The 27,168-nt window shown below is 41.0% G+C and overlaps 1 protein-coding gene across 18 annotated transcripts in view; it reads left to right on the top strand.

Annotated features, from left to right (window-relative positions):
- Positions 1 to 14,417: 14,417 nt before the first annotated feature.
- Positions 14,418 to 27,168, top strand: part of TCF4 (transcription factor 4) — a 325,294-nt gene continuing 312,543 nt past the window's right edge. For 4 of the 18 annotated variants that reach the window (XM_075128384.1, XM_075128385.1, XM_075128383.1 and 1 more), the window contains exons 1-3: positions 16,057 to 16,193; positions 17,013 to 17,104; positions 18,893 to 18,965. In XM_075128384.1, coding sequence (XP_074984485.1) covers positions 16,133 to 16,193; positions 17,013 to 17,104; positions 18,893 to 18,965 — 226 coding nt within the window. In that variant the 5' untranslated portion in view covers positions 16,057 to 16,132. Of the gene's footprint in view, positions 15,091 to 15,728; positions 15,846 to 16,056; positions 16,194 to 16,708; positions 16,818 to 17,012; positions 17,105 to 18,228; positions 18,248 to 18,331; positions 18,537 to 18,892; positions 18,966 to 27,168 lie in introns of those variants that run through there. The other 14 variants (XM_075128386.1, XM_075128373.1, XM_075128387.1 and 11 more) reach the window with 12 other exon arrangements.

The following is a 27,168-nucleotide window of genomic DNA, read 5'->3' as shown; positions in this document are numbered from 1 at the left end:
TAGTACATATTTTGCTTTGATTTCCTGGTGTTTTGGGATTGGTGTTCTGGGGGTGCAGCAGAGTGTAACATTAAATGCTTTTATTCTGCAATCTGTGCTGCCTGCACATCCTTTGGCTGTTGACTGGCAATATTTTATTCAGATTTTTTTGGAACTACAAATAGATTCTGCAACTCTTCAATGTTGCTAGTTTATCCTGGCTGCAGAAGTGCTTAGGCCAGTGATGGCATTGACATTTATGATAGACTCCTGGAGCCCAAGTTCTCCTTTGGTGGAGAGATGAGCATAAAGGTCTGTGGACTAAAACTTGGGTCTGCAGAGTCTGGGATGACTGACGTTCCCACAGTGCCACCAGGAGACCATGCAGAGCTACAGCCAGGGAACACTGTGGAGAGTAGGTGCTGCAGGAAGTACCACAAGGGAGCCAGAGGGATAGTACCATGCTGCCTCCTGATTGGTCAAGTGCCCTATTTAACCCTGGGGGATGCCCCAGGAAGTTGTCTGGGCAACCACATAGAATTTGGCCTGCTGTGACTCCAGACTTCACCTTGTCTCCTGATCTCTGACTTCTGACCCTGGCCTCACTCTGACCCCAACTCTTGCTTACTGAACCTGGTGTTTGTGATTCCTCTAACTCCTGCTCAGCGGCTACCATCCCTGACATGCAGACTCCAGCCCAGCTGTGACAGCTAGGCCAGACCGCCTACGCCCAGCTCTCTTATAATGAGTATTTTGGGATGGAGATTTTGTTCTCCTAAAAGAGAAAAAAAAGTTTTGAAGCTTGCTAGCAACCCAATGAAACCATGTGTAAATGTAAATGTCGTTTGCAGCAGTTGGCCCAGCACTATGAATTTGGGGACATTATGATGATCGTGCTCAGTGATATTTTTGTGACTGGTGTAGGCAATGACTGACTGGGTGAACAGCTACAGGCTGAAGAGGCTAGAAATGAAGATGCTAAAAGTTGATTGATACCAACTTTTCATGCCATGATTGTTGAGTGAAGCATTTAAGAGGGCTCAGTCTGAAATGGGTTCTATGTCTCAGACAGCTGCTACCTTTGTGTCTACTCTTAAACCATCAGCTGCTCCTCCTGCTTCCATTGCCTAGTCATACGATACTACCTACTCCCGCTCCACAGCCTCAGCAGCAGAAGTTGCCAGCTCCTTACTGTTTCTGCTATGGTAGTACAAGTCATTTGGGTAATTTAACTTCCTGCCCGGCTAGAACTGCTATGTGCCAAGCGTGTGGGAAGGAAAGTGTGCCGAATACTGGTTCACAGTGATGGGAGGCCCAAAATGCCTACTGTAAATGGAGAGCCACATAAGACCACCTTTGCCAGGACCAATGAGCTGAAGCTGATATCTCGTATCATGGGAAATTAATGGTGCACCACTGAAGTGCATAGTGGTTCCGGGTGCTGAAGTTAATGTTGTTCCCTTTTGGCTAGTTCATAATCTGGACATTTGCCTGAATGCAGTGGTTATAAAAGCTTGGAATTTGTATGCTTTGCAGACTGTGGGTGAAGCTGTGTGCTCTGTGCTCTAGAAAGGCATATTCTTGATTGAAAAGTTTTACATTGTAAAGGCACTGCTGCAAATGCTGTTCCATTTTTGTCCTACAATCTGTGTTTACAGCTTAGTATTATACAAGAACTTGCACAGGATAACTTGGATGTAGAATAGAAGGGAGTAGCCAACATATCATTTAGAGACACCATGATTTATTTAACAGTGATGGTGTTCTGTCCACGGGATATGTGTACTCTCTACAGTTGGGTTCAACACCATGCCCCTTTGCACTGCTTGCATGTTGTGTACCTCCTGCACTTGTAGACTAGACCTGAGCAGAATTGCAGTGCATAAAAGATAATGGTATCATTTGGAAGGGCAAAGGGCCATCAGATTGAAACTCACCCATGGTGATCATATACAGGGAAAATGGCAACATTCGACTGTGCACAGATTTTAGGATACTTAATAAATATGTGAAATATGAGCCATTTCAATTGCCAAACTTCAAAGAGGTGAGATGCCAGGTAAGTGGATCCTGGATTTTCTCTCTGTTGGATTACTAATCTGGTTATTGGTAATGTGATGCAGTATGGCCAGAAGCCAGCAGGAGAGAGATATAGGAGAGATATCCAGGGGAAGGAGTTGGAGCAGAGTGGTTTGGAGTAGGAGCAGAGTGCAGTTTGGAGGAGTTGGAGCAGAGTGCAGTTTGGAGAAGTGCCATGGTTGGCTAGAAGACCAAGACCTTAGGTAATGAGACACCTGGCTTGTGCAGAGAGAGAGGGCAGGAAGCCCCACAAGCTGAAGAGCAGGAGAGGGAAGTAGCCCAGGGGACAGAAGCACTAGTTCAAGTGGTTTACCACTATCCCTAGGGCCCCTGGGCTGGGACCCGGAGTAGAGGGCAGGCCCGGGTCCCTCCCTCTCCATTACCCTTCTCTGGGTTACCAGTGGGACAGTAGATACCCTAGTTCAGGGGCAGAAAACTGCGCCCTGAACCTCCCCCCAGCCCAAGAAGAGGAAGCGCGGGACCCATCATAATCGTACTGGCAATTTGCCACAGCAAATACCTGTGGCTGACAGTTTGCAGTTATTATTGACTTTCAGCATGCCATTTGGGAGCTATTGTAATCAAATACTCCCTTTTAGTTTAGTTTCTGCTACTGAAGTATTTCGGAGAGTAGTCTCTTAGCTTCTTGATAATATCCATGGTCCATGTTGCTATCTGGATGACATTCTCATCTTTCCTAACACCTTGCCTGAGCATAATTGCATTCTGGACCGGATGCTAACCCAACTCCAACAAGCTGACACCAAGTTGAATGCAGTCAAGTACAGTTTTGCAAAAGATGCTGTAACATTTCTGGGCATTCTCTGTCAGTTGATGGTGTGAAACCAACACCTAAATGGCTGAAACCTGTTGCTTCGCTACCTTTACCCATTGATCTAAGCAGTTAATGTTCTTTCCTCACCTAGCTCAGTACATAGGTGGCTGTACTCTGCCCCATTTTAGTACCCTTGCCAAGCTGCTGTGGGATTTAATCCAGGGCCAGTTGGTTTGGACTAAAGAGGCAAACCAGGGTTTTAAAAACTTGCATCAAGCCCTCTGTCAATGCAATCCTGTGTTTATTTTGATCCAAGGAACCTCATAGTGATTCAGACCAATGCATGCAATCAGTACCTGGGCAAAGCTCTGCTCCAGGAGGGACAGATGGTTATATTTGCACCCCATACTCTCACCCCGACGGAAGCAAAGTATTCCCAGATGGAGCTAGAATTCTTGGTGATGGTTTTTACCATTGTATGCTTCAGAGTCTACTGAGTGGGAAGACCTTTTACATTAGAAACTGATCATTTGCCTATTTTGGCCTCTATCATAAAGCCACTGACCTGCTGAGTGTGAGACTGCAGCGGTGGATTATTCAGTGACAGCAGTATGACTTTAATGTGGTATATATCAAAGGAAGACATAATTTACTTGCTGATGCTCTTTTGAGAAATTCTACTGGGTTGGTGCCTTCGTATCCAGAAATGGCAGAGTACACAATATATTTTTTACTGAAAGATATGTCAATTGACTTAGGCCAGACCAATGATGCTACTCTTTGAGATGCTGTACTGTGAAAGATGATACATGCTGTACAAGTGGATTGGAAGGACCAAGTTATTAAGAGAACTTTGTTTACATTGTGACATTGTACAAAATTCATTCTGAGCTCATGGTGAAGACATGTGCTATTCCACATATCTTATGCAGAGGAGCCCAGGTGATTATCCCAGCAGTGTTGCGACAATTCTGGAGGTGGCTCATAAAGGACATTTGGGAGTTATGAAGATGAAGGAACTTCTAAGTAGTTATGCTTAGTGTCCAACACTGCACTCAGACATTAAGCGTCGTGTGAAGGCATGCTTAGCCTGCACAATGCATAGAATTACTGCTCCTCCAGCCCCTTTGAAACCAGTAGTCGTAGACAGACAATGGCAGAGAATTGCAGTGGATATTACTGGCCCCTCAACTTCATTGCATGGCTATGCACTGTTGACTGTTATAGACTATTACTCACGTAACCCCTTTGTATTCATAATTTCACAAAGCACCTCAGAGGAGCTCATTTCTTGTCTAACTACTTTGTTTGCAATGTGTGGCCTGCCACAGACCCTCATTTCAGATAATGGGATACCTTTTGTATCGAGAGATTTTGAAGGCTTTCTGACAAAGTACATTATAAAAGTACAAAAAGAAAAGGCGGACTTGTGGCACCTTAGAGACTAAGAAATTTATTTGAGCATAAGCTTTTTTGAGCTACAGCTCACTTCATCGGATGCATGAAAGCTTGTTCAAATAAATTTGTTAGTGTAAGGTGCCACAAGTCCTCCTTTTCTTTTTGCGGATACAGACTAACACGGCTGCTACTCTGAAACCTATAAAAGTACAGTACATTATAAATCTGCTGTGTACCATCCCCAAAGAAATAGGAAAGCAGAACAATTGCATAGGACTCTGAAAAAAATATATAGGTTGTATACTGGAGGAATGTTGCAATATACCCTTCCATATTACATTGAGTCATGGTTTATGTGGCATAAAGAATACACCTCCTGAAAGTACCAGAGAAACCTTCTTCTATCACCTCTTCAGCTGACGTCTGAGGAACAAGTTGTCTATGCGGATGAAAAAGGTTCATCCCACCCCTTTGCCATCCTCAAAGCAGACTGATGTGACTAGCAAATATGCAAGTTTTATCCATGCAAGACTCTATCCTGTGTTCTATCCTGGACAAGCAGTATATGTTAGGAAAGGTCTGGAAGTGTTTTCAATACTTGTGGTGTGGTCCTGCAGGGTGCAGAGTATGAAGCATGTTGAGTGCGTTTACTACATGTGTTGTTAACCAGCAAGATATATTGCCTACTGAAAGGGGAACAGATAGAGAAGATGACACCCTTTCTGTGTATGATGATGTCATATGGCCAGTTGGGGAATTCTCACTATAGCAATCCACCCACAAGCTGAATCAGAGGTATAACCTATGGTCCTGGGATCACCTGGGCCTCCAACATGGTACTGCTGAACTTTTGGGGAAAAGAGAAGGAAACTGTGATAACTGGTGTGTGTGTGTGTGTACTGTGATCACTGGTGTGTGTGTATTGTGATGACTGGGGTGTGTGTGTGTGTGTGTGTGTGTGTGTGTGGCCTTCCTGCTGATTGCTTCCCATTCCTGTTTGTTACCTGGTTCCTGTTCCCTGAAGTCGTACTGCTCCAGTTCTTGTGTCTTGGCACACATAGTGTTGGGTGTGTGTAGTTACTCAGGGCCTGCTGCTACATACCTGCCATTTGGACTGTTATTATGTTTTGTCCAGACTGTTACTGAGTTAACTGGTTCACGGTTATTACATGTTTTGATTTGACCACCTACGTGCATTTTGCTTCAATTTCCTTGTGTTTTGCCACTGATATTCTGGGATGCATCACAGCACAACAAGGTATTAGGCAACCTAAATATAGGTGTCACTATCAGCTCCCTCTAGAATAATTACTTCCAGAAATTGTTATTAGTATTTTGCAATACCTGGCCTTTATTCTAGTTTATTTTGGGCATAATATGTCCATGTTTGTCTTTCTATTTCTGTGATAATTTCCCATCTAATATTCTTATATCTCTTTTCTCTAGTCTTCTTTGTTGACCACTTAGTATCTAAATCATATTTACAAATTCACTACGGGTTAAATATTTATAAAAGATGAGTGTGACACACAAGCTTCTGGTACATTTCCAGCTCTAAAACAGTAAATAAGCACTAAAAATCCAATGCAAAATGGCATCAGTTATTAGAAAACAGACGTCATATTCAGTGCCAAAAATATCCAGCTTTTCCATAAATTAGAGGAACTCAATAATTAAACTATACCTACACAAGGAAAGCCATTAGCCAGGTAAATGACTATTAACATTGATTTGGTGGTTTCAGGCTAGTTCCTTCATAAATGAATCACAAGATCCATTCAGAGAAGGCGAATGCCCCAATCATCACTCCTGACTCAGGTAATGGACCTCTTTCTCTGAACATCCGCAGGTGTTGTGTGATGAATCTGATCATCAGCAGATTACATACTTCTCTCCCTCCACTCCCAGAGGGTTTCAGCTCAGCAGGAGGAAAAGCGCATAACAGTGCCCTCGTCTGGCCAACCAGGTAAGGTAAGGGAGGTGAAGATTCTGTTTATCTCAGCAAGGGAGATGGCTCTCTGGGGATCTAGCAGCAGAAGAAGGCATTTCTGAGAACAATTGCAGGAGCAGTAGGATACAGGCCTGCCCAGAGCCTGTTGGGGTCTTGTAATCAGAGAACGAGGTCAAGAAGTTTCCGGGAGAGGTGACAGTCCAGATTCAAGCCGGGTGTCCTGTGGGAATCTGAGAGGAAGGTAGAGTTTGGAGGCAGGTGGGCTCTGTGGTACAAGAGAAGCTGACTCAGCTACTCTTTTCTGATGCAAATGACTGATACAGGATATGACCACTTGTGCGGCACACCCTATACAATTGCTTATGCCCACTTATGAAGAGTTTTTTCCCTTTTCTTCGTTCACCTGACCAGGTTAAACTGGGGGAGTGTGGCCTTTTCTGGGACTCCAGGGCAACTGCTCAGTGAGGAGGGGGCCTGACCTCAATCATGACACCAGATCTGGGACTAAGGACACATGTGAATTGGATATCTGTGACTTTGGTAACGTTTTGTGAGTGTATGGTTAAATGGCCTTGGCTAATTAAATCAATTTCCATTGCCTAGATTATATTTATAATCAATCAACCATGGTGTCTCACCTCTCCAAACTGCTTTCAGAACAGCCAAGCATGTTGTGACCTTGGAGCACTAAGAGTATAGTTACTTCAAGCTTTGGTGACTGGCTCACTTTCCTTATGTTAGGGCCTGATCCAAACCCCATTGGATATGATCACAGACCGGCCTGAAAAATGCTGTGAAGAAAGCACTAGAAGGTGCAGCCACCCAACCAGGGATGGCTCTACCAATTTTGCCGCCCCAAGCAGTCGCCGCCAAATTGCCGCTGCCGCAACAGCAGCGGGGCTGCCACCAAAGAGCTGCCGTCGAATTGCCACCGGGCGACACAGACTGCTGCCCCATTCTGAATGCCGCCCCACACGCCTGCTCAGAAAGCTGGTGCCTGGAGCCGGCCCTGCACCCAACCAACGAGCAACTCAGTGCTGACGTGACGAGCATGAAAACCTGCATCCAATCAACTGACAGTCCCAAACAGCAAACCAAATGACTTTATGCAAGAGATATATATTTATACACAAAAAGCTATGTTAAAAGAACATTGCAAGGTCAAGCACTGAAATATTAGGAAATTCCCCCTTGTGCATGTGCATTATGACATAATCTTTAAGTAGATGACCACTTGCTATTTTGTTCTCCAGGACTTCCGCTTTGTTCAGTGCACAGGATGGCTGGTGCTCACTGAATGAGCAGCTATTAAACATTTGTTTTAACTAGGGCTATCAATTAATCGCAGTTAACTCACGCGATTAACTCAAAAAAATTAATTGCGATTACAAAAATTAATCATGATTAATCGCACTTATAACAGTAGAATACCAACTGATATTCATTAAATATTTTTGGATATTTTTCTACATTTTCAATATTAATTTCAATTACAACACAGAATACAAAGTTTAAGAATCTGAAGTGCCATCCAAAATCTGAGAGGGACGAGGTGTGGAGCATGCTTTCAGAAGTCTTAAAAGAGCAACACTCTGATGCGGAAACTACAGAACCCAAACCACCATAAAAGAAAATCAACCTTCTGTTGGTGGCATCTGATTCAGATGATGAAAACTGAACATGTATTAGTCCACACCGCTTTGGATCATTATCAAGCAGAACCCATCATCAGCATGGAAGCATATCCTCCAGAACAGTGGTTCCCAAACTAGGGGCGCTGCTTGTTCAGGGAAAGCCCCTGGGGGGATGGGCTGGTTTGTTTACCTGCTGCGTCCGCAGTTTTGTCCAATCACAGCTCCCAGTGGCCATGGTTCGCCGTTCTCAGCCAATGGGGGCTGCGGGAAGCGGCGCAGGCTGAGGGACATGCTGGCTGCCCTTCCCGCAGCCCCCATTGGCCTGGAGCGGTGAACCGCGGCCAGTGGGAGCCGTGATCGGCCGAACCTGCGGACGCGGACAGGTAAACAAACTGGCCCAGCCCACCAGGGGCCTTCCTTGAAAAAGCTGTGCCCCTAGTTTGGGAACCACTGCTCTAGAATGGTGGTTGAAGCATGAAGGGACATATGAATCTTTTAGCGCAACTGGCCTGTAAATATCTTGCAACAGCAACTACAACAGTGCCATGCGAATGCCTTTTCTCACTTTCAGATGACACTGTAAACAAGAAGCAGGCAGCATTATCTCCTGCAAATTGTAACCAACCTTGTTTGTCTGAGTGATTGGCTGACCAAGAAGTAGGACTGAGTGGACTCGTAGGCTCTAAAGTTTTACATTGTTTTATTTCTGAATGCAGTTATTTTTTGTACATAACTCTACATTTGTAAGTTCAACTTTCATGATAAAGGGATTGCGCTACTGTACGTATATGAGGTGAATTGAAAAATACAATTATTTTGTTTTTTACAGTGCAAATATTTGTAATAAAAATAAATATAAAGTGAGCACTGCACACTTTGTATTCTGTGTTGAAACTGAAATTAATATATTTTAAAATGTAGTTAACATCCAAAAATATTTAAAATAAAGGGTATTCTATTATTGTTTAACAGTGCAATGAATCACAATTAATTTTTTTAATCGCTTGACAGCCCTAGTTTTAACCTCTTTGTACAGTGCTTGGCCCCAGGCCTTATTGGCTGTATGCTATTTAAATCCTGCTCTGAATACAGAATTATTACTTTCCTTATAGGCTGTCTATGGGGCTCATCACTATGGTATCTGACATGAATGGATTTATTTTCACAACACCTGTGATGCAATCTTCAAAGATTTTAGCTTCACAGTTCTAAAAAACCTCTACTGAGCATGTGTGAACTGAGATTCTTCAAAGGCTTGCAACTTGGTCAAATTTGGATGGATTTTTACAGGAATAGAAAAAGACACATCCCCGGCATAAGAGCTACTCACTTACCAAATTTCAGATCCCTGCAGCATGGAATGCTAGAGCTTCTCAAGAAATTGTAAGAATATTTGTAAGATGGAAAACAATTTTTTCCCCTTAACCTCGTTCTCAGAAATGACCAAACTGTTTTGGCTGCAAATTAAAAACACTTGTCAAAAACAAACAGCCTGAGCCAGACACTCAGCATGGAAAGTGTCAATCCAAATAGTAAAGCTTGGTAAAGTTATAACCAACTGAAAACAGGGCCTAATAATGGGAAGTGTCAGGCAACCTTAATAATAGATGGTGCTGTGCTGCCAGCTCCACGTATAATACAGTTTGGTTGGGACGGAATCATTACCCCGGCACTCACACCCTCCCACACATATGACAGCAGAGTACAGAATATTATGGCAGCCAGTACACAAATGCAACTCCCCCCATACAGCTCTTGTGTGGGAGTTGGAGATTGTATCTATTTAGACTGTAAACTTTCCAATCTAGATTTAAGGTGGTGTGAAGGGGTTGACTCACTGCTAGCATCTCCACGGGACCAGGGGTGGCATGGCATGGCAGCTCTCTCTCCGTCGAGATCGGCTGCCACTGGTTGCTCCACCTCTGTGGTGGTCTGCCTCTTCCTGTGACTTGGCCTTTTTGCAAGGTTACTTCAAAGTCTCTCCCCTTCCAAAAAGCAAAGGAGGTTAACACAAATAAATTGAGTTAGCAAGAGAGAGGAAGGAATGACCTCCTGTCAGGATGTATCAGGATCAGGTCCTCCCTTCCCTCAGGCAGGGAACTTCAGGCAGTTGGAGTAATGGAAGTTCCTGCTTTCTCTTTGCTGTTTCCTTAGGACTGAGGGTTGAAGGTCTGTTTTCTTCTCTGGTCTGCCCACAAGTGTGCTTTTCTGCTTCACTTTAATCTCCTCCTTCCACCTATGCATGTCTTGTAGGTGTGGTGAAGTGGGGCTGGTTGAGTCCTTAACCCCTTGTTGTACAGTGTGGGGTTTGTATACCCCATCAAACACTTGCCCTCTCAAGATGGCACCTGCAGAACCTGGGCCAGCGGATTGTTCCCCCCCCCTCACTGGAAAAAACAGATCAGCATTTTTTGTGTGCTTTTTCCTCTCTATGCTGAATTTGGAAGTCATACAGCCTGAGGGCAGGTACCAGCACATAAACTGAGGGGTTGTGTCTTTCATGGCACTTAACCAACTCTAAGAAGGCATGATCAATGACAAGTCTGAATGGATTTCCCGGGAGGTAATATTGTAGAGAGTCCACAACTCATTTCATGGTAAGTCCTTCCTTTTCTATTACTGAATATACCTGCTCCTGAGGGAACAGTTTGTGGCTCAAATACATTACAGGATGCATATCACCTCCGCTGATATGAGCCGCCTTCTGCACCTTGCACAGTGGCTCCAAATGTCTCTGGAGGTGCTGCCTGAAGCCCCTAAGGAGGCTGCATGGTGCAAGGCGCTGATCCCTGCTGACAGCGCCAGAACAAAGGCCAAGGCAACACATGTCACTGTCCTTGCTAACAGCTATTCAGGAGCAATAGCTGGGCACTGGAGGGAGGGGCTGCTGCTCCCCACCCCCCAATCTCCACCTATGCTTTGCAGGCTGTCTTGGCTACAGAAAAATCCACTGGTGGCTGCATGCAGCCATGGTGGCCGCATTTGAGAAATGCTGGCTGAGTCCTACTTCTGAGGCATTGGTTTGTAAAGTGAACTCTTTTGAGAAGCTGGGACTGAACAGGACAGGCTCTTGACACATATGGTCTTTCAGCTTCTCAAAGGCCTTTTCTCAGTGAACCTTCTTGGGGCTGCTATCCTTAATTAGGTCTGTGAGGGGGCTGCTGTCATCCAAAAGTCTGGCACAAACTGGCAGTAGTAGCCTGTGAGCCCAAAAACCTTCTGACTTGTTTCTTGTTTCATGGCTTGGCATGGGCATGCTTTTGAGGGTCTGGACTTGTTCAGGAGGAGCTGAACTTGACCCTTCCCCAAAGTATATCCTAAGTAGGTGATCTCCTCCTGCACCCCAAACCCCCCATCCCCGGCCCCACCCCAGAGCCCACCCCCCCCAGCCCTCTGCCCCAACCCAGAGCCCCCTCCCACACCCCAAACCCCTCACCCCTGCCCCACCCCAAAGCCTGCACCCCCAGCCAGAATCCTCATCCCCCCACCCCCCCACCCCCTACCCCAGGCTGGAGCCCTCTCTCGCACCCTTAACCCCTCATTTCTGGCCCCACCCAGAGCCCACACCCCTATCCAGAACTCATACCTCACTCCCCTAGCACCCAAGGCCCTGCCCCAGCCCGGAACCCTCTCCCAAACCCCAAACCCCTCATCCCCAGCCCCACCCCAGAGCCTACACCCCTAGCCAGAGCCCTCATCCCCCCTTCCACATACCCCTTGCCCCAGCCCAGTGAAAGTGAGTGAGGGTGGGGGAGAGCGAGCAACGGAGGGAGGGGGGATGGAGTGAGCGAGGCAGGGCCTCAGAGAACGGGCGGGGCAGGGGCAGGGCCTTGTGGAAGGGGCAGGGCTGGGGTCGGAGTGGAGGTGTTTGGTTTTGTGCCATTAGAAAGTTGGCAACCCTTTCCAGCTCCTGAAACGTGGTCTGCACTGGTCCCATCAGGTAAGATGCCAACAGGGTGGCCACTGGGCTGCCATCACCACTCAATCAAATGGTATCAGGAAGGCCTCCGGATCATCTTCATGGCCCATCTTTGTGAATTTCCCTGGCATGGCAGGACTACCAGGCCCAGGCCTACAGGAGGGGAAGCCCTGAGGAGACACTGAGGCTGCATCAAGGCCACTACCTGTTGGACCAGTCTTTGCTGCTGTTCCTGCTGTTGTGCCCCTAAGTCCTGGACCAGGTCTTGCTGCTGGGAAGCCATTTGCTGGTGCTGTGGCTGCTGGGCTGCCTGTTGCTCTGCTGGTTCTCAGTCATCAATTTGAGAAGACATTCTAGGTCCATGTTGTCTGTCCCACCAATTCACATCTCTAGGTGGAGGGTGTTTGACCATCTGGGTCAGCCACTTCTCCCCTTCTCTAGGAATGGGAAGGATACTCACATTTTCCACCAGTTAAGGGGTCGCCTCACCGCTGGCACCTCCTCATGGCCAGGAGTGACGTGGCAGCTCTGTCTCGATGGGGTCCCTGCTTCCAGGGTAGTCCACAGACAAAAAGTAAGGTGAGTTAACACAAATAAATTGAGTTAGTAAGAGAGAGCAAGGCATGGCTCCTTCTCAGGGTGTATCAGGATCAGGGAGGGACCTTCAGGCAGTTGTTGCTAGGGAAGTTCTCACCTTCCCTAAGCTTTTTCCTCAAAACTGAGGGTTGTTCTCTTCCCTGGTCTGCCCACAAGGGAACTGTTCTGCTTCTCTTTTAACTCCTCCTCCCGCGTGTGTATATCTTGCAGCTGTGATGGGTGAGAGCAGTATTTGTTAATGTATTCTAGCCCTGATGGCTGCAGAGAAAACTTTAAAAGCTTGAACTGAATGCAAACCAACGTGCTGAGTCTGCAGACAGCTTGAAACAATAGCTTGGAGGTGTGAACTGCCCCATATATCTCAGTAGGTTGTTGACTCAGGAACCTACAGATGACAAATTACGTCAACACTGTTAACTGTTTCATTTTCTTATCACGTTAACAAAAGCATCCAACTAATATTCTTATTGCACAATTCCAAACCACCTCCCATATCTTCAAAGGTGTCAATATCTCCTGCTTGCACCCTGACAGCCTCTGTGGTTATAAATTGTCCATACAAAATTCTGTGGCAGATTGAAAGCTGATAAGGTGTGGACAATATAAAATAAATTGAATGCAATATCAAAATAAATATCACAGGGGCTATTATGCTGATTGTTTTAGTCATGTTCATATTTAATTTAAAAAATCCTCATTTTTTTTAACTTGAAGCTGTTATAGAATTCCCAATCCACCAAACCAGTGTACCCCAGAAATGCAGAAGTTTTGCTGGAAGAATTAGCTTCAGTTTGTCACAGACTATGTGGGTCTCTTGTGTATATTATAGTCATTTTTATATTTTATTTATATTTTACTGTTGTTGGGTGTATAGTTTGTTTTATTTGTTCACATTTTCCATGTGTAGCATATTTATTACACCCTTTTAATACTATTGATGTTGTGGTTATTGCAAATATTTTTAAAATATTTTTAAAATTAATAAAAAAATCCATATATTAAAAATAGCTTACTATTTGTAATAATACTCTCTGTACTGCTCTGGCATACACTGGGTATATGTTACATCCCTGATAATTATATTCTCTTCTGAAACATTGATGTGATGTGGTCAACATAACTATGGGGTGAGGAGTGGGGGGCATGTGTGCGTCAGGAAATTTAGTTATCTTACATAAAATACATACTGTATTGCAATACCAAAATGCAAAAGGCAGAGATTATGCCACGGAACTAGGGATTGGAGCACCCCTTATTTCATGATGGATTATAATATAGAGGGGACTCGTCAAGGCCTTGCGGCCTTTAACAAATGGTGTTGTGGCAGTTTTATGAGCCCCTCTTTATCTGTTGAAACGAAGCCACATATGATCTCGAGACAGGTCAGCTGTGTGTGGGTTTGTTTTTTTTTTTCTGTCTGCGTTTTAAACTGTAAGCTCTTTGGAGCAGGGACTTTCTTATTTTTGTGCCTTGCACAGTGCTGAGAAAATTTGGCACCAAATAAAAATAATAATAGAGGTCAAAAGTAAATGTCGCATCCTGTTTATGTTGCATCAAAACTTCAATATACGGCAAGACAGCAACATCGCATCTTCACCACACAGCTCCCAAGAGTGCTTTGGGGGACATATACACCTCTCACAAACCCTCCTGTGTGACGAAGGGTCACAATGTTGCACGGAAAAATTAAACTAAAGTGCACCCGGCTGTACAAGAGCAGGTGGCAAAACCTGCAACCCAGTTCTAGCCTGGTCAGTCATTCCAGCTGCTCCTAAATCTTAAGCACCACTAGCTGGTGCCCATCAGCAGGGCTCTTCAATTCCTATTTGTCTGTCTCTTTCACAGGGACCCACGTCCTCACTAGCTTCCTGTTTCTATTGCATTGGGATGGGTGGGGGTGAATGGGAGGTTCCATTTATCCTGAACAGAAACCATCCTCCACTTTCCTCCTCCTCCCACCTAGCCTGAGCTGACTCCATCTTGGTCGACTCTCTAGCCTGTCTGTTTATCACTCTCTTCATTCCTTCCCCCCCCCACTCCCTCCCTCCTCCTCCTCCTCCTCCTCCTCCTCTCGTCATTGTCCGTAATAGACGACGCGGCGGCAGCAGGCAGCAACGTGCGGCGGCGGCGGCAGCAGCAAGCAGCTCGTTCTCTTTATAAACCCCTCTGCATTGCCCGGATGTGAATGGATTACAATGTATCTTTCAGGGAAACGTATTATTACCAACGTCTCCATGGGGGAGTCACTGATGATGATGAGGAGAGAGCTGTAAACTTGGAACAAGTTTAAGACTTTTAAAAAACAAACAAACCAACAACACAACAAACACCAACCGAGGAAGGACAGAGGGTACACATCCCGCCACCACCAAGATTTTGAAGAGTTTGTGAATAACCATGTGTTTATAAAAACAAAAGAGGGAAAAGTTACTTGGATTTTTTTTTTTTGGCTGGCTTTTATTTTTGTTCTGTTTTGGGTGGGGAGATTTTGGGACACTTGTTTCGTGGTGGTGAATCAAAAAAACGAAAAACAAACAAACAAACAAACAAAAACAAAGCCAGGTGTAGTGTTCGTTTAAATCGGGGAATAACCCTGGACCAGGACTGAGAACCAGTTAAAGTACTTTTTGTTGTTATTTTTTTGTTTTTGGGGGGTCAAACCTATGTGAGCTAATAAAGCACTTTCGCAGAAGATTTCTCTCTTTAAAATAGATACATATTTCCTTGGACTATTGTGAACAGATTTGTGGCCATTAAGGTAAAGTTACAATTTGCTGTTAGAGTAACTTGTGTGATTTTTTAAAATTGTTGATCCCGTTGTGTTATTTTTTTAAAAAAACCTTACAACTTGTGCAATGTGTAAATTCAAACTGAAAATACACTGTACTAGTGCATCTATGCAGTGTAGCTATATGTATGAACTTATATTGTTCAACGATCCATCTAACGAACTTGGTGCTTTGTTTCCTGCTGGAAAATGAAGTCAGGTTTTGAGGTTTTGGAGTATATGGGGCCTGTAGCAGCAACATTTGAAGTAAAAGTATAACATGCTTTAAGGGTGGAGTGGGAGGGGTCCGCTGGCATGGTCCCCAGAAACTTTTGAGTGTAAAACAAATCAAATGGTTGATTCCCCCCCCCCCCCAAGTTTGCAGCAATACTCTCTGTAAATTGAAACCCAGCATGTGAAATGTAGCGTTAGGTGCAAAAAAAACCCCAAAAAAACAAACAAACAAAAAAAACAAAACACAACCAAATCAAAACAGAATTTAAAAAGATGACCTGGATAATACGGGTGTGTGTGTATGTGTGGGGGGGATATTGTTCTTCTTGGCAAAGTCTTTCAATCACGTGTGTATTTGCAGCCTAGTATAAACTTGCTTTGCCATGTGTATGTGTGTGAGCTGAAGAAATTTAAAGTGTAATCAATTTAAAAGTGCTTCGGACGAGGAGGAAATCTGCACCAATTGACTGGGATTTGAGGCTACGTGAGCTGCGGGTCTGGAGGACAATGAGGTGCCCGCTTGCGTTTTTTCTTTTCCTTTTGGAGGTGTTACTGTGAAAGCAAAGCCCAGAGCCAGGGGAACGTGCTCTTTTTCTGCTGCTGCTTTGTCCCCTTTCCTTAGCTGAACTTGCAGTCCGGCTTGTTTTGGTTTGTTTGCGGGGTTGCCCCCCCGCCTTCCCTCCCTCTCGCTTTCTCCCGAGGCAGAAAGAGTTAGGTTCAGAGTCAGAGCTCTGCCGTGTCTCTCTTGCTCTTTAGTGGCGGTAGCGGTGTGTGTTTGGTGAATGCCGTGATTATAGCAATGAAACCCAGAGCTCGGTACTGTTCTTGGAAGGGGAGTCCCTTCTCTCCTCTCTCAGGCGGTAGGTACCGCCGCTGGGCTAGAGTCGATCGGTGGCCGGCCGGTGTAATGGTGGAGCTAAGTTCGGATCTGTGGGCTCGGACAGGAGCTGCTGGAGGGGGCTTGCTCACCACGCGGCTTTTTATTTTTGAATGTATTTATTTATTTGCCTCCACGGGGGCTGCGAGCTCTTTATGGAGCGAGTCTCCCTATGCCCCCCCCGCCCCCGGTTGCCCACTTTAAAGGAACTGATGACTTTGCAAAGGGGCCTGGGGTGCTTTGATTATTATTATAATTATTATTATTTTTTAACCATCCTCTCTTTCATAAATGAGGGATTTGGTCTAATTGTCAAAGCCTGAATTCGGCCCCCCATCCCCTTCCACTCCACCCCCAACTCTGATTTCCCTTTGCACCCGGCGGCTCTTCACTCTAAAGACTTTGGGTCTTTAAAAAAAAAATCCTTACATGCTGCTTTACATGGAAGGAGGAAAAGGAAAAAAAGTTGGGAGCGGATGGCTGTAGTTTCTTCCCTGCGATTCTCATTCATTCCTCGCTGAACCTCCTGTTGCATAAATGATGCGTTGAGAGCGTGGCTCTATTTTTCCTTTTTTTTTGGATTTGGGTTTAGAGTGGATGTTACCAGGTTTCGATCGTCTCTTTTGGAAATACAATATCGCCTTTTTTGTTGTTGTTTTTGCTGCCCCTCCATCTTTTTTCCCTCCCTTCTTCTCAGCTCCCCCTCCCCAATCTACCCGCCCCCCCCCAAAAAAAAATCCGATTGTGTTTCCTCTAAGGCTCGGGACTGGGTTTCTGATTGCGGTTATTTCCATGTTTCTAGGTTTGTGTGATTTTGCTAAAATGCATCACCAACAGCGAATGGCTGCCTTAGGGACGGACAAAGAACTGAGTGATTTACTGGATTTCAGTGCGGTAAGAAACAACGGTGGAAATTAACAACAGCTGTAAAAAATATCTTCTAGCTGATCTGTTAAACTAAAAAACCAAAAAAAAAAAAAAACCCAAACAAAAAACAAAACAACAAAACTGTGATCTAAGTACATTGGGTAATTTTTAATCAGCAGCTAGACCCATGGTAAATATGCTCGCTTAAAAAACAAAAAACAAAACAAAAACAAGAGTCTTATTATATTTTCTTGTACGTGATGGGAGATGCAATCTTGTGCCTAGCTTACTTTTAATGTCATGGATGTCCAGAAATTATTTTTACAAAAAAATCAACCCACCTAAAAATGGACATTTCTCATCATTAGTTAATATTAACAATAATATAATCCTATTACTCAGCACTTATTTACATTGTCAAAGTGTTGATGGCACGTGAACTAATTAATTACTAATTAGTTACTTATATTCTACTTTCAGTTCTTCCCTTGTTTCATTTTTTTGGCACATTGAGAGTGCAAAGAAATCCACAACTGCCTCAGTTTAAAGTTTTCTCTGAAATCTCAGATGGCTTCTGCTGTCGTTAAACCTGTTTAAATCTTTTCTGAGGATCCCCGGATAGATGGTGCTTTTTTAAAAGTACTTTTTGTCTCTTTGGGGTTCTTGTAAATAGCCTAGTTCTGAGGGCAAACGTTAATCTGGACGTGTGCACTTGTCTAGTTTTATTCCCCCCACCCCATCCTTCCTCTCCCTTCCTCCTCATCCCTCCCCCCTTCCCCACAATATGTCAGGAGCATTTATTTAAGGGAAAAAACCAGTTTGTGTAAGGTGCATGTATGTTCTAAAAAGAATCAACATTACCACGAAAATCAAAACCACCTTGTAAATGAGGCTATTTCAGTCTGCTGCTGCTCTGGAAGAAAAGGAGTACTTGTGGCACCTTAGAGAGTACTCCTTTTCTTTTTGCGGATACAGACTAACACGGCTGCTACTCTGAAACCTGTCATTATGCTGCTCAAGACTTTCCTTTGGAGAAATGGCTTTGGGAAGTTTGGCCAGGAAATGTAGCCTGAGGCAGCTTTGCAGCCCCCCCCCCCCCCCCACCCGCCTTTGCTTGTTGCACTTTTTCCATTTGTTCCTTCGCTTTTTGCAGGCTCTGACTCAGGGAAGGTGCGTATTATCCACTAGACACGTCGAAGAAGAGGGAAACCAATTAGGGTCGAAATAAATGCTGGAGAGAGAGAGAGAGAGAGAGAGAGAGAGAGAGACAGAGAAGGGGGAGGGGAAGAGAGAGATTGAGAGAGAGAGAGAGAGAGTCTTGCTTCAAATTGCTCTCATGTTAGAGACGAAATGAGAATTTAGGGCAGGTGGCACTTTGCATTATTATTATTTGGGTTCACATATGACAGGCAAATCCTAAAACGGGATGGAAATGGACATTGCTACATTTATGGCCAAGGTTTCAACAAAAACTTTTTTTCCCTTGCCTTTGTCAGCATAGGAGTTTGAGTGGGGATTGTTCCTCACTAAGTTTTGGTAATATTGTTGGGGTCTGTGATTTTTCCAAATGTTAGTTGTATTGTTTGGGACTCTAATGAGCCTAATGAAAAAAAAAAAAAAGGTGGAAGTGGTAAGGGGCTAGGGGTGGGGTTGTAAGAAATACGGTATCATTTTCGGTACCATCATCTCAGATGGATGATTCATATTAAGTAAACTATTAATGTCCTTTTTTAGAGAATGTGGAAGGAACTTTGGGTTAACAATGAACACAAAATCTCCTGTTTTCCAGCAGTAATGTTTCTTTGTTTCTTGTAGATGTTTTCACCTCCTGTGAGCAGTGGGAAAAATGGACCAACTTCTTTGGCAAGTGGACATTTTACTGGCTCAAGTATGTAAAATCTTTGCTTAGCATGCAATTAAAATAGTCTTATTTATTTACATGCATTTTGTCCGTTTTGGTTGTGTTAATCTGTTTTGGAGAGCACATTCATTGAGCGCTATATAAGAGCTGGTAGTATTATCATTATTATTATTTCGACAAGTCTGATTGGAACATTTTCAAATATTTTCATACGTTTGTTATTGTAAATAAAAAAATCAACAGTATAATTGTTCAAAGTGAGCTAGGTTAAATCTCATTTTTTAAAAAATCAAACGTTGGAGAATGCTTTGTTTAAAAATGGGGGTTTCTGTGTTTATTTATATGAAGAATGGTAACCAAAACAGCTAGGATAAGACTTAACAGTCACAAAGCCTCTTTTATTAAATAAATAAATAAATAAAAAATAGGAATCATAATAGAAAGGTCAGCCATACTAAAGCAAATAATTCTTAATTTTAGAAGTTAATGTTTACTGATGGAATAATCATGATCAACTTGAAATCTCAAAATTTTCCTTTTTAATTTAAGACACTGATACTTTTTCTTTCTTAATGTTTTTACTCCTTTCAAAGAGTCCCCTGAAATTCACTGAGTATTATCATTATTATTAATATTATTTATTGTAGTTGTAGTATATGGGTGACTTTTTCATTTAATAAATATATGAGCCTTGTTCGTGACATATTATATATGTGTATCTATGTATATGTATAAATCAGAGTTTTCGCAATAGAACACCTGTACAATGATTGTCTGGCAATTAGGGAGGAGTTTTATGTCAGAAATTTTTATATGCCTGACTACTTCAAATTACACACATTTAAATTTCTTTATTCTTTTGGCTATTCAGTTCCATTTAAGAGGGTTTCTTACATTGCTGCAAGTAGTGTTTTGGATGTGTCACAAATACATCTACAGTTAAACAGTTGCAGTGTCTTAAAAGTACTGGCAATTGAACATAACTGTACAATGTACCTAACAGTATTGTATACAGAATACTGCTCTAAATCAGGTAGTAAATTTGGACAAGTCTTTACTGCAAACTATCACTGGATCTCTCTCTCTCTCTCTCTCTGTGTAAAAGTCACTGCATATAGTTTCATGTCTGTTATTTTCAGTTTGTACTCAAGTAATTAAAGAAACCTCTTCTGTGCATTCAGTTTAACCATTTTTCTGAAATGCACTGATACGTTAATTAACTTTTAATTTCTAAAGAAGGACTTTATTACCATTAATTTGATGTTAGGTTGTATTATACAATATTTATATGTCCTATTAGGTGCCACTTAGCGCTATTAAACTCTATTTTTTTTCTCCTCTGATAATATTTAGATTTTTAAAATAATGACAAGATATTTATGATTTTTCTTCATAAATATAGTTATATTTTCAATGTAGTGACTTTGGAGATTTTACTGATCTCAATAACTTTATAGTCATAGTTTGCCTAATATCTCTTATGTTAAAGTGCTTAATCCTATTTTTATAATTTTATTGACAATAGCTGTTTTTATTGAATGTATAATATTCAATACATTTGTTTTCATTGGACAGAAGTGTAAAGCATTTGTGCCAGACAAATCAATTTGTCATGCTTATACACAATCAATGCAGTAGCTAACTCTGGTCTAGCAGTAATTAAATAGATTGCTATATTTAAGAAATTTGTCTTACGCTTCAACTATGAAGCCAGTGTGATCAAAAATAACAAAGGATAAAAATTCTAAACAGTTAGTGAAATGGAGTTTTATAGTGTTTGTATTATGTCTAAAATTGAAACTATGGAAATAACTTTGGTGCATCATTTTTGACATGCAAATGATTTAATGAACTGAGGTAAGTCAGTAATATTAAGATGTGGACCATTTAAAATAGCAGCTCTCATTGAAATTCATACTTAATCTCACAATCTGTGCTAACATGCATATGCTTAAATATAGCACTTTGTGATAGAAGAGGGTAGAATTGCCCTGCCTGATAAATAGAAATATATATTGGTAGATTTTATTCACAGTGTGAAGAAAATGTTCACTATTCTTTGTGTAAATAACTTGCAATTTACTATATAAAAATCTCCTGTTTGGTCATTAGACAGGCAATTTAAAATGCTTATTCATTGGTTCCCAAGAAAGATGTCAATACCCACATATTAAAAGTATTGTACCTAATGTACTAAATCGTATATCTGTGGCCTTGAAGATATACTTGTATAAAGAAAAAGTGTAGTTATTGTTTCATGGTATATGTGTATAGCTGTATATAGTAGTGCCTTGGAAACTGCTGCAAGATATGTTTTAGATAAATGAATATTCAGCAGCATTAAAAACAGTGATATTCGTAATTCAGAAATATAATTTATTGTCCCAATTTTTTTTAGCTATCAAAATTTGTTCAAAACTGAGACTTGTATGCAGATTACTTTTTCTACTGGGTAGATGAACTTAAAAAGTTTGAGCAGACAAATGACATTCCTCAGTAAAACTGATATTTCTTGTGTTGAAGACGCACAGATGTCGTCATCCCTCTGTGTTGACTTGAAACTTCTGAGTACAAAAAAGACCCCAAAGAAAAGTAGTCCCATGTAGTGAGGTGAAACTAACTGTGTTTGTGCGGAGTGTGGTAACATTTAATCTTGAAGTCATTTTATAGCTCTTTATTCATTTAATACACAATGCTCTGTTGTGATTTGTAGTGTGTGAATGAAAATAAAGTAGAGCCATATTTCCTTTAATCTTTAATTTCACAAACATGGATTCTTACCACCTTAAGAAATGGTGAGGCTGCAAGGGAGAAAGGAATGTAACCTGAGCCACAGCCATCACATTCCCATGGAGCATTTTTCACATGAAAGGTTTTTGTCAACCCAGTAAAGGACCAGCAGCTTTTGTTTGATGTTTGCAGGTGTTCAGCAGAGAGCACTAAAACAATTCAGCCATGCTCCTTCAGAGGCTTTATGACCTTAACAGGGGGAATTGGTGAGGATTGGAATTATTTTTAAGAAAACTTCCCTAGAGTTATTTTAACTTGTATATTGAAATTGTAAAGTGATTTAGTACCTGCTAGCCAATGGTCTTAAACCAAAGTGAGAAATACAAATGTCCATTTGAATCAATTATTTATTTATTATTTATTTATTAATTTTTAGGAAAGGATGGCAAAATAACAAAATCTACTTTTCCAACATTCTAAAATATTTTGTGAATATCTGTCATGTTCTTCATTTATATCAACTCTCTACAATAAAAACTGTTAGCTAGCAATGGGAGTGTGAGATAAGAGAGAGACAATAATTGTTTGTACTTGATTTTGAGAATAGATTTTGAAACAGACATATGATATTGTTGGTACTGAACAACTTGTTAGATCTAGTACATTGGTCACATCTGGCACACTTCAGATTTCCAGCTATTATATGGTGGTTACAAAATCCCTCTCCCTCCCAGTTGTGTTAAATTTTGGCTTCTTCTTCTTCTGCAAGTATTTAATTTTATCTACATTTTCAAGCATCTATTAAAGATTGCTTACAGTATGTGTATTTGAATATTGTGTGGATGAGAACAGCAATAGAACGAATTAATGCTTAGGATAGGCCATTCCTATTATGTGAAAAATCTTCGTTAGCATAGACATTACTGAATATGTCTATTGATTTAAAGGATTTAAAAGTTTGCGTTTAATTGTGTCCCTAGTTTGATTAAAGTTGTCCTGAATTGGAAAAATAGTGATTACCAATTAATATTTCTTTAAGTAGAAAGACACACATTCAGTTTGATTTTGAAGTTATTTTTGACTTGGCCTGTGTTTGTGGGTAAATTGTAGCAAAATGTGAAGGGCTTTTACACAGTTCATTCTTTGAGCATGCCCTTCTGTGATAAAGCACATATTTTTTTATTATTAGTTGATCAGCAGGAAAACTTACACTAAATATAATATTTACCTTAAAAAGGGTTTTGGTAGCTGTTGAGTCTAGTGCCACCTCAGTTTGCATCCACAGCTCACATTAATGTTAGTAGGAATCGTGTGTGTGTGTGAGGGGGAGAATAGACGCGATTGGGAGATTTTTTTTTTTTTGAGGAGTGCTATTATTATTTTATTTTTTAAAAAAATGCAGAATTACCATTCAACAGCAGAAAATAAAGTATGAGAGATTTTAACCAGGCAGAGGAGTAGTTTTAATAACTGAGAAGTAGAAACTGGCATTGGTATATGATTATATGTTGCAGTTAAATAGGTGCCCTGAAAGACTAGCTGTAGATGTTCAAATTTGTAATGGATTACGTTAAGGGTCAGACTTAGAAAAATATTATTTAATATGGGTGTGGGCTTCAGTTGCATGTTGTGTCATGTTTATCAATTTGACACACGACATTCCACCATTTTGGTGTATGGATGCAAAAAAAAAAAAGTAGCAGTAGAAATCGCAGACCCTTGGATCATTTAACCTGCCAGTCTTCACCATGGTCAGATTGTATTTATGGATTGTAATATTCTTCTCTTATTTTGTCTTTTGCTAAATCTTTAGGATTTAGCTACTCAAATATTGAAGAGCAACTACTTTCATATTTTTCATCACTAATGTTGTGTAATTATGATTAAGAAGAAAAAGAATGCTGGTTACCTCCCATCCTTCCAGCTATGTTTATGTATAAAGAGCTTGATCCTGCTCCTATTAGCCTCCATGGCAAATCTCTTGTTGACTATACTGGAAGCAGAATGAGGCCTACATTGTGGTGTTTGAATTGGCCCTGAGATCCCATATTACATACTTATAGGTCTTAAACATTTAGGCATAAATAGAAGAGATTATTACCAAGCATGTACCTTATTCAAAGTGCCAAAGTGAGTGTTATTCTATAAAGAGCATCCTAAAGTAAATGCCATCTCTAATTATTTGCCTATATTTTAAAATTTGAAACTAAATTAGTATCTTAATAATATCAGAAAGAAGATATGATCCCCTCTTAACTTCTGACGAAGAGGTCACTGACATACTGTAGCCTTGGAAGATGATGGATAGTTTAGGTAACAATTTACAAAAAAGGTTATGTAGAGTGCAATACCGTGTTTATTATATTTGAAACTGTAATTTATACATGTACTTTGCTGTTAGCTACTGTATCTTTTTTTGTGTTTAGTATGGGTTTGTTGTTTAATCATGATCAGGATATACCTATCGCACGATGTACGTAGGTATGCAACCCCATTTATGTAGTTTATAGTTCTAAAGCATATATTTTCACAGTCTGAGTGATAAAAAAATTAATTGGGTCCAAAATTCAGCCAGTGCAGCTTGAAAGAATCATGTGCAGCTGCTATGGGAGTCTGTCGGCCAAATTAAGCATTGACATAAATGATGTTATAAGTTATTGAATGAATGTAAGTTAGTCTTACGAAGGTGCAAGTGTTAAACCAGTGTGACTTGTCCTGATCTGGCATTAAATGGGGTTTCAAAACCAGTGTAACTTGCACACTGAGGGATACAGTAGAAAAAGAGATTATCAGGATGGTATGAGATACAATAGGTTTCTTCTAATTTGGTTTGTTCCCACACCACCTGCAGCAAGCTGGGAACCAAATTCACATTAATTCTTGTCAGAAGTCAGTACAAGTCCCATCAACTGAATTTGATTCCCATAGAACACTACTGAGGCATAAATGATAATTGCGTTGTGCACCTGCTGAACAACAGATCCTGCAAGTTGCACTGCTTTGCCAGTTATACACATTTTCTGGCCCTCTTATGTCCAGTGTGTAATTTACACTGCTATTTATGCCATGGCTGAATTTGAAAGTCCAGTGTTTGATAATGACTTCAGTAAATAACAGGTTTTAAACAAACACACTTTGGGATTCAAAGACTGTTAAGAATTAAATAATTAACATTTTTGGACAACATCAGCAAATTATCTTTACCATATTACTGCAATGAGGAAATCACTTAGATAACAGATGAACAACTGAGTCACATAAGCATATATAATAGAACTATGTAATGAAAGTTTATGTTGAATCTCTCTTAAATGCTCAGAATGACAGAGTACTAAAGACTGTCATATAAACTGTTGTGTTTTGAGCTTAAAATTATTCCTTTTTTCTTACATTTGCTATGATAAACAAAGTAATTTTATAAGCTTTTCAGATTAAACATTTACATCTAAAGGTAAACTACATTTTGTATCTGGAAGTTTTTGACTTAGTAAGGCCTAGAAAGAAGTAGAGTTGTGGTGACCTCTGGCCTGTGTTTTCAGTGTTTGATATTATGATGCTATTTAGATCTGTTCCCATGAGCCAAGATAACAGAACTGCAATTGCTTAACAAGGAACAGTGTATGTGTTTCAAATAGTCTGTATTTTAAAGATCTTTTACCAGCATTTTTTGGATAAATGTTATCAAGGTGGTGAATGTAGCCATTCAACAGGTAGAAATTAAACTTGTCCAAAAATGCAAATTCATTTATATTATAGGAAGTATCTCAAGGATCATACTCATTTTGTTTAGAGGCTTATAGAACCATTGGGGAAAAATCCCATAGTGTTCACTCAGACAAAACTCTTATGGAAGTTAGTTGGGTTGTACGGGTATAAATAAAGTCAGATTTTGGTTTCTAGAGAGAAGAATCTGTGTAATTTGGGAATAGTTTACATGTCCTATTTAATAAATGTATATATTTATACTGTAGTAAATATCAGTGTATATATTATACTCCTCCGTAACCTTTGTCTATATGTTTATCAGTCTTTACATTCATAGAGGACCTTTGGACAGGAATCTTGACCTTTTTTTCTGTCTGGAAAGCATCCTAGTACATGATTGGAAATACATAATAATAACAATAAGAGCCAAATGAGATCACTTTGGACATTTAGTCTGTCCCACTCTGTTCTGCAGTGTTAATCCCTACAAGAAACTGCATGTAAGAATCTTGATTTTAAATACAGAACCGGATTTTAAAAAATAACTACCAAAACTGGGCATTCGCATTTGAGTAGCTGTTTATATTTGAATGTCCAAGGGCCCAGAGCAATAAGGTCTTTAGGGTTCTCAACTCCTGTTCTTGTTAGGAAGTACTGTGCACCTCCCAAGATCTGGCCCAAGTGCCCAAGCTCTGCTACCATTATCAGTAATTATGAAGTATAAACATTTGGGATTTGTGCCTTCATGCCATGTGTCTTCTTTTGAATACTGGACCTCCATACGTCTTATCTAACCTGCTTTCAATAAGGGCTTATTGCCTAGTGGTCATTGGCAAGGCTGTAGTACAGAAGCAGTAGTGACTGAATTTTTAGACAATTTTCTTAATATTTTATAAGGCCATTAAAATATTTTTTTTCTTAACAGACTTGCAGGAATAGCAAAAGTGTTGAGAAAGGTTGGCATGTTTACTTTCATCGCAAAAGTAAATAAAAGCGCAGTTGATCAGCTTATCAAACAACCAGGTGTGTTTAAAAATCAGTTTATCTTGGTGGATTTCAGAGCTGTGAAAAGGTATTATATTTAAAGGTACAGTTACACTATTGTTCCTATGAATGCTATTGTGCTTTTTTGTGACAGCATTTAATGAATGACTTTCTCAACTATCATTGGTGGTAGTGACAATATGGAGTTTATTAACTGTATTGATCTATTTTGGAAACAGCACTTCACACGTCCTGCTGTATTTGGAGAGTACTTTTGAGGAATTAGTTTTATCCTCTAGAGTTGATTTTTAAAAATAATTAGAGATTCCTCTTTCACTTGATGGAAAGTCCTCTGAGGTTAAGATCATGCATTAAGCACTTAAGTGGCGCCTTTCACCCAGTCTATTCAAAGTCTATAGGAAGTGAAAGATGAGATATTGGTCACTGAAATTAAAAGTTTAATAAGGGTCTGATCCTGCTTCCACTGAAGTTAAATTCTGATCTTTAGTTGACTTCCAGGGGAGTAGAATTGGGCTTTAATTGTCTTCTTTCAGATTTGCTTTAAGGGTGACTTGTCCTGCAGACCTTACTTGTGTTAGTATTCTTATTGAAGTGAGTGGGAATAGTTAGGTCAGTGGACTTTCTCATGTGATTAAGAGCAACAGAATTGAGCGCTATGTGGATATGCTATATATATTCGTGCTTATTATATTCATAGGGTGAGAGTCTGTGCTGTGCCATGATAGAACTTGCAGTTCGAGGGGAAGTGGGGCTAAGGTATCTGTCACCTCTGTGCCGATTCTGAGTAGTT

Source organism: Caretta caretta, chromosome 5 (assembly GCF_965140235.1).
Source record: "Caretta caretta isolate rCarCar2 chromosome 5, rCarCar1.hap1, whole genome shotgun sequence".
Taxonomy (NCBI): Eukaryota; Metazoa; Chordata; order Testudines; family Cheloniidae; genus Caretta; species Caretta caretta.
The sequence above is the reverse complement of the archived record's forward strand: the minus strand, read 5'-3'. Positions and strand labels throughout refer to the sequence as shown.